This window comes from Scyliorhinus torazame, chromosome 7, assembly GCF_047496885.1.
Source record: "Scyliorhinus torazame isolate Kashiwa2021f chromosome 7, sScyTor2.1, whole genome shotgun sequence".
Taxonomy (NCBI): Eukaryota; Metazoa; Chordata; class Chondrichthyes; order Carcharhiniformes; family Scyliorhinidae; genus Scyliorhinus; species Scyliorhinus torazame.
This window is the reverse complement of record NC_092713.1, coordinates 31,336,945-31,352,167: the sequence shown is the minus strand read 5'-3', so window position 1 is coordinate 31,352,167 and position 15,223 is coordinate 31,336,945. Positions and strand designations below refer to the sequence as shown.

The window sequence follows — 15,223 nt, the reverse complement described above, 5'->3', positions numbered from 1 at the left end:
CCAATCGCATTTTTTATCTCCTGCTCCACTATCGCCCCCCTCTAATGTGGCCCTGTCTCCCTCCCCTAATCTCGGGACTCCAGCCCATCTAGAAATCCCCGGCCTCCCCCAGGTGACTCTGATCTGTACAACCTCTCATAGAATTCCTTAAAGACTTTGTTAATCTGATCTGAAGCTACCACCAATGTCCCTGCCCTGTCCCGGACCTGGAGAATTTTCTCCGTCAGTCTTTTAAGCGGCATAGAATCCAGAGAGTGCAGAAAGAGGCCATTCGGCGCATCAAGCCTGCACCAACCCTCTGAAAAAGGACTCTACCTAGGCCTACTTCCCCCTCATCTAAATATATTTTAAACAACTACACAATTTTCACCTTCATTATCCTGTACTGAATGCCATTCAACATGCAGAGGAATCAACAGCTATTATTACTAAATGTGCCTTATGATATCTTGAAGTTATTCTCCCATGACTGCTGAGAGATTTATCCTGAAGTAATAGTCTGGATTTACTTTGTATCGCTGCTATAACATGGACTATTATTTTCCATGGTCATTCCCAAGTAGAATAGTGTTTCTTTGCCTCACCAAGACAGAGGTCAATAGGTCAATTAAGGAGCTTAAATGATTTGGAGATAGTGCAGGAAGGTGGAGTTGAGATAGAGCATCATCCATAATCTTGTTGAATGTTAGAACAGGCTCGAAAGCCAAATGGAGAACTTCACTTCATTCATAAAGTCATCTGGTGCTGAGATATTTTGCATTAAGAGAATTTGAGTTGCTCAAACCTAGTTGTAAACTGCAAGGATCTGCCAAGCCCCAAACCCTAATAGACGGGGAAAAGGTTTTAGAAACAATTTTGAAACCAAAACCAATCAACACTGAATTCAAATAAAAAGGAATCATGAGAAAGACAAGAAAGGAGGCATGAATCACAAGAGAATGTCCGAGTCGAACTGAGTCCCATTGTTGAAATTGTGATAATTAGATTCTCTGCATCTGCTCTCAGAGAAAGTGGATAACAGGAGGTGAATGTCCAGGATGGCAGAACATTATAATAAACACACGGAGCCTCGGTGTGGTCCCCAATTAGAGACAACCATCGGTTTGTCCCAGGAAGGATGGACGGGGGGTTTCAGAGCTGGCATCGGGCAAGGATTAGACGAATGGGGGACCTGTCTATTGACGGGACGTTTGCGAGCTTAGGGGCGCTGGAGGAGAAGTTTGGGCTACCCCCGGGAAACACTTTCAGGTACATGCAAGTGAGGGCGTTTGTGAGGCGGCAGGTGAGGGAATTTCCGCTACTCACGGCACAGGGGATTCAAGATAGGGTGATTTCGGGCGTATGAGTCGGAGAGGGCAAGGTGTCGGCGATATACCAGGAGATGAAAGAAGAGGGGGAGGCTTTGGTAGAGGAGCTGAAGGGTAAATGGGAGGAGGAGTTGGGGGAGGAGATTGACGAGGGGCTATGGGCTGATGCCCTAAGTAGGGTTAATTCCTCTTCCTCGTGTGCCCGGCTTAGCCTGATACAATTTAAGGTGGTTCATAGAGCGCATATGACGGGGGCGAGGTTGAGTAGGTTCTTTGGGGTGGAGGACAGATGTGGGAGGTGCTCAGGAAGTCCGGCGAACCATGTCCATATGTTTTGGTCATGCCCGGCACTGGAGGGGTTCTGGAGGGGAGTGGCGGGAACAATATCTAAGGTGGTGAAAGTACGGGTCATGCCAAGCTGGGGGCTAGCACTATTTGGAGTAGTGGATGAGCCGGGAGTGCAGGAGGCGAAAGAGGCCGGCATTCTGGCCTTTGCATCCCTAGTAGCCCGGCGAAGGGTCTTGCTAATGTGGAAGGAGGCGAAGCCCCCCAGCGTGAGGCCTGGATAAATTATATGGCTGGGTTTATCAAGTTGGAAAGGATAAAGTTTGCCTTGAGAGGTGTCATGATATTCAAACATACACCATAACACATACATAATGATAGACAGACCAACGGACCAATTAGCACACAAATCACGACAGCCAATCACAGACAAGAGCAGACACAGTATAAGACAAGAAACACGACACTTCCTGGGCAGTCCATCTGGAGACAGCACAGGGCCAGGACCCCATTAGCAAGACACTCACACAGTCACAACGTGCTGAGTACCAAGTCTGATGTATAAATAGTTAGATGGAATAAAACTGCGTTGTACCAATTGCAACCGTGTTGGTCCGTCTGTACCTCAGAGCTCCCAACAACTCATGATACCAGGAGTGAATCGATACCTACCGGCAAATCTGCTATCCCGAGCCATGGACACCCGTAACAAACCACAGCCGTTGCAAGTCGCTGGGAACCTGGGCACAAATTGGAAGCTCTTCAAGCAGCGATTCGAACTGTTCATGCAAGCCAATGAAAAACAGGGCGCCTCGGATGAAACAAAGATTGCCATGCTCCTCACTACCGCAGATCAGCACGCCATCGATGTATACAACTCCTTGGTGTTCGCGGAAGGCGAGAACAAGCTATGTATGACACGATCCTCCTCAAGCTCGACAAGCACTTCAACGTTGAGGTCAACGAAAGCTTTGAGAGGTATGTCTTTCAGCAGCGCCTGCAAGGTAAGAATGAGCTCTTTCAGTCCTTCCTGACGTACCTCCGCATACTCGCGCAGTCCTGCGGTTACGACACCACCTCAGAGTCCATGATCCGGGACCAGATCGTTTTTGGCGTTGCCTCCAGTGGCCTACGCCAGCAACTTCTAAAAATTAAAGGCCTGACCTTAGCATCTGCAGTTGAAGCCTGTGTCCTGCATGAGAATGCGACCAGCCGCAATGCCCAATTTCAGGTGACCGAATCGGCACGGAGGGGGTCCCACGTGATCGAATCGGCAAGCCAGGCCGCCCACGAGGCCGAACGCGTCCAGGCAATCGAGTTTCTCCCGGCCCGCGGCCCGGACGAGGGCGGCCGTTTCGCGCGCTTTTTAAGGCCTCCCGCGTTTGTGCGCGCCAAAACCTACGGCAACACTGAGGGACGTGCTGCGCAGGCGTGCCCGACGCAAGACCGAACTGCGCATGCGCAGTGGCGTAACGAACGCCATGACGTCATGACGTGCGGCAACTGTGGAGCTGCACATTTAAAAGGGCAATGTCCTGCAAAAACCCGACAATGCCTACGCTGTGGCAAGATGGGCCACTACGCTGCCTACTGTCGAGTGGCTCAACCTGTTGATCTTCCACATCTCCGACAACCTCTCAGGAACGTGCGGACCATTCAGCCTCCACATCATGACATCCAAACTGACGACACAGATGACCAAGACGCCTTCCGGGTTGCGGTCATTGATGCGAACCGGGTCAACACCATCAATCCGGGCGATGAATGGAGTGCCACCCTAACGGTCAACTGATCGCTGATCACTTTCCGCCTGGACACTGGCGCCTCCGCCAACCTCATAGCATAGTCAGCCTTCTACGCCATGAAGGTCAGACCACCAATCCAGCCATCCCGGTGCAAGATGGTCGACTACAACGGGAACGTTATCCTGGCCATGGGATCCTGCCAGCTCCAGGTGACACACAAAACACACACGGCCACACTCTCGTTCGAGATAGTTGGCTCATCGAAGGACTCCCTGCTGGGCGCACAGGCATGTAAGGCTCTCCACCTTGTGCAACAATTCTCTCTCTCTCTCCAGACGGCACGTCTGACTTCCCGTATGCAGAGTTCTACGCACAGCTCCAATCGCTCCTCACCCACAACCAGGAGGCATTCGAAGGCATGGGAACACTGCCTTACACCTACCGAATTCGCCTCAAACCGGACGCCATCCCGGTCGTTCACGGACCATGCAGGGTTCCTGCGCCACTTAAAGACCGCCTCAAGCAGCAGCTGCAGGATCTCCAGGACCAAGGGGTCCTATCCAGGGTCACGGAGCCCACGCCATGGGTCAGCTCCATGGTGTGTGTCAAGAAGCCTCTGGCGTGCTCCGCATCTGTATTGACCCCAAAGACCTCAATAATAATATTATGAGGGAACATTATCCCATACCCAAAAGGGAGGAGATCACCAGTGAAATGGCCCAGGCGAAGATATTCACGAAACTGGATGCTTCCAAAGGATTTTGGCAGATCCAACTGGACCCGTCCAGCCGAAAGCTATGTACCTTCAACACCCCTTTCGGCAGGTTCTGCTACAACCGGATGCCATTTGGCATCACCTCGGCATCCGAGGTCTTCCATAGAATCATGGAGCAGATGATGGAAGGCATCGAAGGGGTGCGCGTATATGTGGACGATGTCATCATCTGGTCCACCACACCGCAGGAGCACATACATCATCTCCAACGCGTTTTTGCCCGCATACGGGAAAACGGCCTGCGCATCAACCGAGCCAAGTGCTCCTTTGGCCAGACCGAGTTGAAGTTCCTGGGGGACCATATCTCCTGGTCAGGGGTCCGTCCGGATGCCGACAAGGTGAGCGCCATCACAGCCATGCCGCAGCCGGCCGACAAGAAGGCTGTCCTACGCTTCCTTGGCATGGTCAACTTCCTGGGGAAGTTCATTCCCAACCTTGCCTCCCACACGACGACTCTGCGCCACCTTGTCAGAAAATCCACAGAGTTCCAGTGGCAACCCACACACCAGCTGGAATGGGAGGAGCTCAAACGCAAACTCACTACGGCACCAGTGTTGGCGTTTTTTGACACGTCTCGTGCCACCAAAATCTCAACTGATGCCAGCCAATCCGGCATTGGAGCAGTGCTCCTGCAGCAGGATGACACGGCATCATGGGCCCCAGTGGCCTATGCATCACGGGCCATGACCCCCACAGAGCAGCGCTACGCGCAAATCGAAAAAGAATGCCTGGGCTTGCTAACCGGTTTAGACAAGTTCCACGATTACGTCTATGGTCTTCCACGGTTCACGGTCGAAACTGACCACCGCCCCCTGGTCAGCATAATAAACAAGGACTTGAACGAGATGACCCCTCGTTTCCAGCGCATCCTACTTAAACTCAGGAGGTACGACTTCCAACTGGTCTACACTCCAGGGAAGGACCTCATCGTGGCGGATGCCCTATCCAGAGCAGTGAGCACGCCGCCAGATGCGGAGGGGTTCGTATGTCACGTCGAGGCACAGGTGGCTTTTACAGCGGCAAATCTGCCAGCTGACGACTCCAGTCTGGCCCGCATCCGCCTAGAGACTGCGGCCGACCCCCTTCTGCAGCGGGTGATGCGCCACATGACGGGAGGATGGCTCAAAGGGCAGTGCCCACAGTTCTACAATGTACGAGACGACCTGGCCGTCATTGATGGTGTCCTTCTGAAGCTGGACCGGATTGTGATTCCGCACAGCATGCGCCAGCTGGTTCTCGACCAACGACACGAAGGCCACTTGGGGGTCGCAAAGTGCAGATGGAGGGCTCGAGGGGGCGGTATACTGGCCGGGCATCAGTGACGATATTGCCAACATGGTGCTCAACTGTACAACCTGCCAAAGGTTTCAGCCGGCGCAACCTCCTGAGACGCTTCTGCCCCATGAGCTGGTGACGTCCCCCTGGGCGAAGGTGGGTGTCGACCTATTTCACGCGCTCGGCATGGACTATGTAATCATAGTTGACTACTTCTCAAACTACCCAGAAGTCATACGCCTGCACGATTTGACGTCGTCTGCTGTCATCAGGGCCTGCAAGGACACCTTTGCTCGCCACGGCATTCCGATGACTGTCATGTCGGACAATGGGCCCTGTTTTGCCAGCCATGAATGGTCGTCCTTTGCTGCTTCGTATGGCTTCACACACGTGACGTCCAGCCCTCTGCATCCCCAGTCCAATGGAAAGGCAGAGAAGGGCGTTCACATTGCCAAGCGGCTCCTCTGCAAGGCTGCTGCTGCCGGGTCGGACTTCTACCTCGCCCTGCTGGCCTATCGCTCGGCCTCGCTAGCCACTGGTCTCTCATCAGCACAGCTGCTGATGGGTCGCGCCCTCAGAACCACTGTGCCTTCCATCCTGGCACCAACAATAGACCATGCTCCGGTACTGCATAGGATGCAACTGCAGCGCGATCGCCAGAAGAGATCGTACGACATACAGGCAACTAATCTTCCCTCTCTGGCCCCTGGAGACAACGTCCGCATCCACCTACCAGACGGTGGCTGGTCAGCACCTGCCGAAGTTCTCCGACGCGTGGCTCCCCGCTCGTTCCTGGTACGCATGCCGGATGGATCCGTGCGTAGGCGCCATCGCCAAGCCCTTCGCTTACTTCCACGCTCGCAACGGGACCCTACACAGATGCCGTGTCCGCCACTGGTTCCTGATAGTGACTTTGTGGAGCTGCCATATACCATGCCCCTTCTGTCGCCGCCCGTGGCCAGGCTCGCACCTCAGCCGGTGGTTCTCGACCCACCCTTGAGGCGGTCAACCCGAATTCGTCGCCCACCTACTAGACTGGACTTATGAGACTGTTCACACGTCAAACTTTAGCAACTACTGTTTTATAACATGTCACTGTTTTATCGTTACAGGCCTCGTTTGATCGTTCCAAATTTCAACGTTGTTCTTCTTTTGTTATGGTACAACCTCGTTAGCATGTCACACCTGACATCGCCGCTTGTATATAGTTAAGCCCCATGTACATGATGTAAATATTACGCACACACACACACCTTTAGCTGCACTCAGGACACATTTATATTTATAACCACGTAGGCACATAATCTTGTAAAAAAAGGGGGGATGTCATGATGTTCAAACATACATCATAACACATACATAATAATAAACAGACCAACGGACCAATTAGCACACATAACACGACAGCCAATCACAGACAAGAGCAGACACAGTATAAGACAAGAAACACAACACTTCCTAGGCAGTCCATCTGGAGACAGCACAGGGCCAGGACCTCATTAGCAAGACACTCAGACAGTCACAACGTGCTGAGTACCAAGTCTGATATATAAATAGTTAGATGGAATAAAACTGCGTTTTACCAATTGCAACTGTGTTGGTTCATCTGTACCTCAGATCATCTCGCGGAGCGTTAGATGAAGGTCGGACAGCAGCAACAGCAACCCAGGGGGGAAGGGGGGGAGGGGGGGGCATCGTTCGTGGGGGGGGAGGGGAGGGGGGGGGGGGAAGGGGGGTTTCTCTGGGGGGTATTTGAGCAAGAAAACACATGAATGATCCGGAAACTGACATGTACGGGAAGAATCCAATGTACAAAGTTCTGTATCATACTGACTTGCCATGTTCATGTCTTGCCACGCGAGTTCTCTTTCTTTTCTTTGTCACGGGGGGGAGGGGGGGTGGGTGTGTGTGTGTTTGTAAGGTGGAAAATATTGCTGCAAAATTCTTAATAAAAACATATTTAAAAAAATAATAATAATAAACACACGGAATAGGAATAGAGTTAAACATTCAACTGGAAAACAGTGTTCCAAAACCTCTGAAGGACGATGCATCGAATCTTCATGTTCCATTCTCAAAAACAATACAATCTCAAAACCTTTGAGATAGGTGGTCTAAACTGGGTTAGAATAACCTAGGGAGGTCCCACGCGGGAGACTGATAGCGATCCATGGGATCCAAGGAAATTTGGCAAATTGGATCCAGAATTGGCTGAGTGGCTGGAAGTAGAGGGTGATGGTCGAGGGGTGTTTTTCTGACTGGAGGCCTGTGTCCAGTGGGGTCCCGCAGGGATCATTGTTGGGGCCCCTGCTGTTTGTGGTTTATATGAATGATTTAGACATGAATGTAGGAGGGTTGATCAGTAAATTGGTGGGGTGGTAAATAGTGAGGTGGATAGCCTTCGATTACAGGAGGATATAGACAGGCTGGTCAGATGGGCTGTACCTTGTGTGATCCTATTATGTATTTTCTTTTCTTTTCATGTACTTAATGATCTGTTGAGCTGCTCGCAGAAAAATACTTTTCACTGTACCTCAGTACACGTGACAATAAACAAATCCAATCCAGTGGCAAATTGAATTCAATCTGGATAAGTGTGAGGTGATGCACTTGGGTAGGACAAACAGGGCAAGGAAATACATGATAAACTGCAGGACCCTGGGAAACATTGAGGGTCAGCGATGTCTTGGTGTGCATGTACACTGGTCCCTTAAGGTAGTTGGGCAGGTGGAAAAAGAGGTTATGAAGGCATATGGTATGCTTGCCTTTATTAACCGAGCCATAGAGTTTAACAGCAGAGAGGTTATGCTGGAATTGTATTAAACTTTGGTTAGGCCACAGCTAGAGTATTGTGTGCAGTTCTGGAACCTACTTTATAGAAGGGATGCAATAGCACTGGAAAGGGTGCAGAGGAGATTTACCAGGATGTTGCCGGGGCTGGAGAGTTTTAGCCAAGAAAAGAGATTGGATAGATTGGAGTTGTTTTCCTTGGAGCAGAGGAGACTGAGGGAGAACATGATCGAGATGTATAAAATTATGAGGAGCAAAGATAGAGTAGACAGGAAGAAACATCTTGCCTTGGTGGAGGGATCAATGACTGGGGAGCATACATTTAAGGTAAGGAGCAGAAGGTTTAGAGGGAATGTGAGGAAAAACCTTTTCACTCAGAGGGTGATGGGAATCTGGAACTCACCGTTTGAAAGTGTGGTGGAGGCAGAGACCCTCATAAAAAATTTACGAAGTATTTAGATGTGCACATGCAATGCCAAAGCATACAAGGCTATGGGACAAGTGCTGGAAAATGCGATTGGGGTTGTTTTTGACCGGCGCAGATGCAATGGACTGAAGGGCCTTTTCGTTGCTGTAGACTATGACACCAGGTGAAGACGAATGAAGACTTTGCTTCTAATTTAATTACTGCTAATTGTGAAAGTTTACACACGCAGCCAAAATGGTTACAAAATTGACAGAATAACAGTGCGTGTGTGTGGATCTTCAGGCCAATGTGGGCCTCATTTAAATGAAGATGGTGACCTGTAGGTCGCTTTTTTAGGGAAGGTGGACAATTGACAGGTTCTCACACAGAGCTGGTCACTGGGGTGTGTGTGTGTGTGGGGGGGGGGGTGATTTGGCAGAAAAGGCACAAGCTCACTGACAATGGGTTGGGATTTTCTTGCAGGTCAAGGAAGAGAACCCGTGCATCTCAGGAAATTATATATTCCCTTTTTATAAGCAGCTTCAAAATTTAAGCACTGTCATTTAAGCCATTCAAATCATATATACTATTCTTCACTGAGATATCATTCCGTTGGAATTTGTGGACTTTAATGAGTATTTTGCTAAAGAGCTGCCACTCACAGGAACATTACAATCAAACTTGTCTTTACTTCCAGCAGGTGTTGCTAGGTAACCATTATCTTATCCCTGATGCTGAGACCCATTGGAGTGTCCAACCAGGAGGTCACCCAACACAGTCAAGAGATCTCTTGGACTCCGAGGTGCGACAACTGGTTAGAAAAAGCATTCCCCCATCACGGATTTCCGCATATCAGTCATTCATCATTAAGTAAATAGAATCAAGTGACTTATAATGGAACTCACCGCAAAAAATTGTAGGATGTGGGCAGTTCAAAATTACAATCTTGCTTATCATCTCAGGATAATAGATAGCAAAACACCAGGCTATTAATCCACCCCAGTCATGGCCAATCAGGACACACTTCTTGTAGCCTGCAGAAAAAGATAGAAGCCAACACCTCAATACATAGAACTGAGAAAAGAAATGCAAGGAATTTTGATCGTAAAAGTCAAACTCAACTCAATCAGAAAACTGCAAGACTCAAAACTGTTCAGTTTTGAAACATCCATCATTTATACATCTCCTTGTAAACCCAAATCATACATCGCACTTGGCTGAAACGTTCTGTTTTCCATGCACTTGACTTTTATGGTGGTCGCAAGCTGCTTTGTGGAGTAAAAAGCGTGGGAATGCAACAGTAATGGAGGATTCAATTGTAAGGGGAATAGACTCCAGGATGGTATGTTGTCTCCCTGGTTCTAGTGTCAAGGATGTCTCGGAGCATCTACAGGACATTCTGGAGAGGGAGGTTGAATAGCCAGAGGTTGTGGTACATATCGGTACAAATGATATAGGTTAAAAAAGGAATGAGATCCTAAAAGACGAATATAAGGAGTTAGGAGGTAAATTGAAAAGTAAGTCCTCAAAGGTAGTGATTTCAAGATTACTACCAGTGCCACATGTTCGTCAGAGTCGAAGCAGCAGGATATATTGGATGAACATTGGGACCAGATCTGGATGAAGGTGAGAGCAGTACAAACAGGACGGTTATACCTGGGAAGGACCGGGACTGATGTCCTCGGGCAAGAGTTTGCTAGTGTAGTTGGGAAGGTTTTAAACTAGAATGGCAGGGGATGGGAACCTAAGCAGGGTGACAAGGGAAAGAAAAACAAGGGCAGTAATAAGAGGAAGAACAGTAAAATCCAAAAACGGTAGATCAGGGCAATCAAGGGCGATAGGCAAATAGGGCCACAGTACAAAGAAAAGTTAGGATGAATAAAAATGGCAAAAAGGCAAGCTTAAAGGCTTTGTATCTTAGCGCATGAAGCATTTTGAAAAAGGAAAACGAACTGATGGCGCAAATCGAGGTAAATGGATATGATCTTGTTATAACCTGCCTACTTACCATTGGCTGGGGACTAATGACAATCCCACAATCCTGTGGGAGTATGAGCTTCCCCAATGAGGGGGGCGGAGAAACCATTAGTAAACTCCTAGTATAAATAAAGCTGGCCAGTTTAGGAACCGGCAGGAAGGAGTGTGCAGCAAGGGAAGTTGCTGCTGCTGTTTTATATATATGTTATTGTAAATAAATGTTATTACTTTGTATCCTTAAAACTTGTGCTGGATTCTTCGTGGCCCTCACAAAAGATCTCATAGCCAAGACAGATAAATGGTTAAAAGGAGATGGGCTGCACGATAGCGCAAGTGGCTAGTACTGTGGCCAGGGTCCCAGGTTTGATTTCCCCGCTGGGTCACTATCTGTGCAGAGTCTGCGCGTTCTCCCCGTGTCTGCGTGGGTTTCCTCCGGGTGCTCCGGTTTCCTCCCACAGTCCAAAGGCATGCAGGTTAGGTGGATTGGCCATGATAAATTTCCCTTAGTGTCCAAAAAAGGTTAGGAGGAGTTATTGGGTTACGGGGATAGGGTGGAAGTGAGAGCTTAAGTGGGTCAGTGCAGACTCGATGGGCCAAATGGCCTCCTTTTGAACAGCATGTTCTAAAACTAGGAACTTAAAGTTGAGGCATATTTGACCTTTCGGAAGGACAAGAGGCAAGGAAAATTATAATAAGATATTGGAATACTAGGGAATTAAATGATATGGAGGTAGTCCTGGATGTTGGTGCTAATGTGGTGGGGTAGCACTCTTACTACGAGATGAATTGAGGACAGTTGTGAGAGACGACCTACACTCGGCTGACGTAGAGTCCATTTGGGTGGAGATAAAAAACAGCAAGGTAAAGAAGACATCGGTAGGAGTACTGCATAGACCCCCCAAACAGTAGCCACACAGTAAAAAAGGGGTATAACTGAACAAATAATAGGAGCCTGTAAAAAGAATAGAGCAATAATTATGGGTGACTTTAATCTTCATGCTAATTGGATTAATCAGGTTGGAAAGGGTAGCTACGGCAACAAATTCATAAAGTGCATTTGGGATAGTTTCTGAAAGCAATATGTCATAAAGGCAAGAGGGATCAGGCTACCTTGGATCTGGTAATGGTTCATGAGGCAGGTTTAGTAAATGATCTCAGAGCAAAATGTCCCCGAGGAAGTAGTGATCATAACATGATGGAATTTAATATTCAGTTTGAGAGTGCGAAATGTGGGTTGGAAGCAACAGTGTTTAACTTGAATAAAGGGGATTACAATGAAATGAGGATAGCGATGGCTAAAGTGAGCTGAGCGGATAGATTAGCAGGAAAGACTGTAAACAAGCAGTGCCAGACATTGGGTGGACGGTAGCTCAGTGGTTAGCCCTGTTGCTTCACAGCTCCAGGGTCCCTGGTTCGATTCCCAGCTTGGGTCACTGACTGTGTGGAGTCTGAACATTCTGCCTGTGTCTCCGAGGGTTTCCTCCGGGTGATCCGGTTTCCTCCCACAAGTCCCGAAAGATGTGCTGTTAGGTGAATCGGACATTCTAAATTCTCCCTCAGTGCACACGAACAGGCGCCGGAGTGTGACGACTAGGGGCTTTTCACAGTAACTTCATTGCAGTGTTAATGTAAGCCTGACAATAAGAGATTCTTTAAACATATAAAAAGGAAGAGAGGTCAAAGTGCACATAGGCCCCTAAGAAAATTAATCTGGGGAGATAGTTATGGGAACAAGGAATAGCAGTGGAGTTAAACAGATATTTTGCATCAGTCTTTACGGTGAACGATCCTTCAAAACTCCTATTAATGCTAAAGAATACGAGGGGAGAAAATAAATACCACTATCATCACTAGATAAACTAATGGGGCTAAAGGCAAATAAGGCCCCGGCCCTGATGGCTGGCACCCTAGGATACTAAAAGAAGTAACTACAGAGATAGTGGATGCATTGGTTGTAATCTTTCAGAAACCTTTGGATTCCGGAAAAGTACCAGAGGATTGGAAAACAGCCAATGTGACACCTCTATTCAAAAAGAGAGGGAGGCAAAAGGCAAGTAACTATGGACCGATTAACCTAACATATACTGTTGGAAAAATGTTGGAATCAATTATTAAGGAAGTAAAAACAGCACATTTGGAAAATCTAATCCAGTGGAGTCAGAATGGCTTCATAAAAGGGAAATGGTGCCTGACTAATTGATTAGAGTTTATTGAGGAAGTCTCAACCAGAGTGGATAGAGGGGAACCAGTAGATGTGGTGTATTTGGACTTCCAGAAGGCATTCAACAAGGTACATCACAAAAGGTTAAGTCATGAGATAAGAGCCCCTGCTTTTGGAGGTAGTATATTGGCATGGATAGAGAATTGGCTAATGGGCTGGAAACAGCAAATGGGTATAAGGGGCTCTTTTTCTGGCTTCACAGTGCTGCCTGAGTGTGGAGGTTCATTCTCACTGCACTCATTCCCCCCCTATGTGAAGGTCTTCAGGCCTCAGTAGGTTGGAAAACCCTCCTTCTCAGAGTCCCCCTAGTGGGACCACCCAGGCACCTCACAGTTGACCGCAGTGCACACCCACTTTCCAGCTGCCACTCAGGAAGGGCAATCAGTGATTATACCACCATAAGCCCAGAAATGGGGATATGGGAAGTGCTTCCTGCAAACCAGCTGCCAGATTCCTTTACAGTTCGAGGTTCTCAAACACGAAGGGCTGCAAGTGACCTCCCTCCCGCCCCCCGCCCCCCCCCCCCCCAGTGCTGAGTTGCCAAGACTGAACCACCCCCCCCAGCCCCGTGTTGAATCTATCTGGGTCCCCCGCATCCTCGTCGCTGCCCCCTCTCGGACTGGCACCCTGGATGGTAATGGCGACCTCAGCGCTCACCTTCAGTACCCCCTGTGGAGGTGAGGCCACCAGGTTCTCAATTTTATACAGTTGTAAAACGCGCCAGTGCGACGATGACGGTTCAGTGAGTGGGGAAGCCCTGAAGGGAGGATTCACTAATTATATTATCACCTTCCACAGCGGATTTCTCATCATGACACTGGTGAGGGACCTGGAAAATCGGAAATTGCAATATCGCCAGAGAGAATCGCCTTTTACGCTTCTCGTCGGATTTTCCACCCGTGTCGCCGTTCTCACCGGGAGCTGAAGTGGACTCAAAATCACCCCCTTCCTTCCCTAAAGGACATTAGTGAACCAGCTGGGTTTTTTTAAACAATTAATAATTGTCATGGTCACCATCACTGATCCTAGTTTTACATTCCAGATTTATTTATTGAATTTAAATTGCACCAACTGTCACGTGAACCCAAGTCCCCGGATCAACAGCCTGGGCCCCTGGATGACTAGTCCAGGGACATTACCACTACGCCCTCTGTTTTTGTGAACAGGCAAAGCAGCCTTGCGTCTCCTGAGCTGATCAGATTGAAGATTCCTCACTCCAACACAGAGGGCAGGATTTTTCCTTCGGGAGAAGGAAACAGAAATCCGGACCCAAATCCGCACCCGGGGGAAACAGTCATGTATTAGGATTTTCACAAGTTCCTTGTCCAATTTAGGGGTGGCAGGCTGGCACGAGAGACGGGATTAAGAAAAAGAAACAGAAAGAAAGGTTCTTTGAAATTTAAAAAAAATGTCCAATAACAATTGAAATCTGAAGGAATGTGACTCCACATTTGTAAAAGTAAATTTCAGGGCCAGCTGGATTTTGCAGGAATCAAGGTTTAACACACTTGATAATTTTACTTCCAGTGAAATGCACGAGCTCCAACCTTTTCTGACAAGTTTAGTGGATATTTATTATCTCAGTACAGCAGGAACCTCACACCATTAAATATGTTTTCATCTCTCCGACTCTCAGAAAGATACTGGCGTAGTGAAGCTTCTAGAAGTGCAGGGTAACTTAAATATTCCCGATTTCTAAGTTTAACTGCAGTTAAGTATAGTTGCCGGAGGCAACTGTCTGATTTATTAACGCTATTTATCTATAGCCTTTCCTTTAACTTTACTAAAATAGATGGGCCATTATTTTTAAACTGGAAGCCCAAAAATCAAAGATACTATTTGAATTAATGTTAAATCTGCTTTAAGGATAAGAATTTCAAAATGCACATTTTTCAAATGCAGCAGCAATGACATTAGATTTAATTGTGAAAATCATTGCTAAGACATTTTAACTCTGAATAAAGTCTTTATTCCCCTATTTATTTCTTAAAACTCCTTTAAACATGTAGATATAAATCAACAAACAAATTCAATATATATCTTTTGAAAGTGAACATTATTAGCGTCTATTTGGCGAGATGAATATCATAATTTTGATGCCAAGGGTGATATTGTTCACATTACTGGCAAACAGCATTTTTCAACAGGAATTTAATACAGTGATAATAGAGTAAGGCTTGGGAATTGAAGGCAACAATTAAACCAATTATTATCTTGCTGAGAGAGCGAGAGAAAGGTCACCCAGCCTTAGAACAATAAAGATTTTGCAGAAAGCCAACACTGGTTCCTCGGAAATATTATGGCCAACTGCATGCAGGCCAAGTATCGAAGAATGCAAATTTCAGCTCTTTAATTTCAGTTCAAAAACCAAGATATGTTTTTTTTAATATAAATTTTGAGTACCCAATTATTTTTTTCCAATTAAGGGTCAATTTAGCATGG

The 15,223-nt window shown here is 47.6% G+C and overlaps 1 protein-coding gene across 1 annotated transcript in view; it reads right to left on the bottom strand.

The window, feature by feature from the left end:
* The window catches only part of ephx4 (epoxide hydrolase 4), an 87,796-nt gene that overhangs the window by 32,469 nt on the left and 40,104 nt on the right, over positions 1-15,223 (bottom strand). Inside the window, exon 4 of the mRNA XM_072510479.1 lies at positions 9,489-9,617. Coding sequence (XP_072366580.1) covers positions 9,489-9,617 — 129 coding nt within the window. The remainder of the gene's footprint in view (positions 1-9,488; positions 9,618-15,223) is intronic.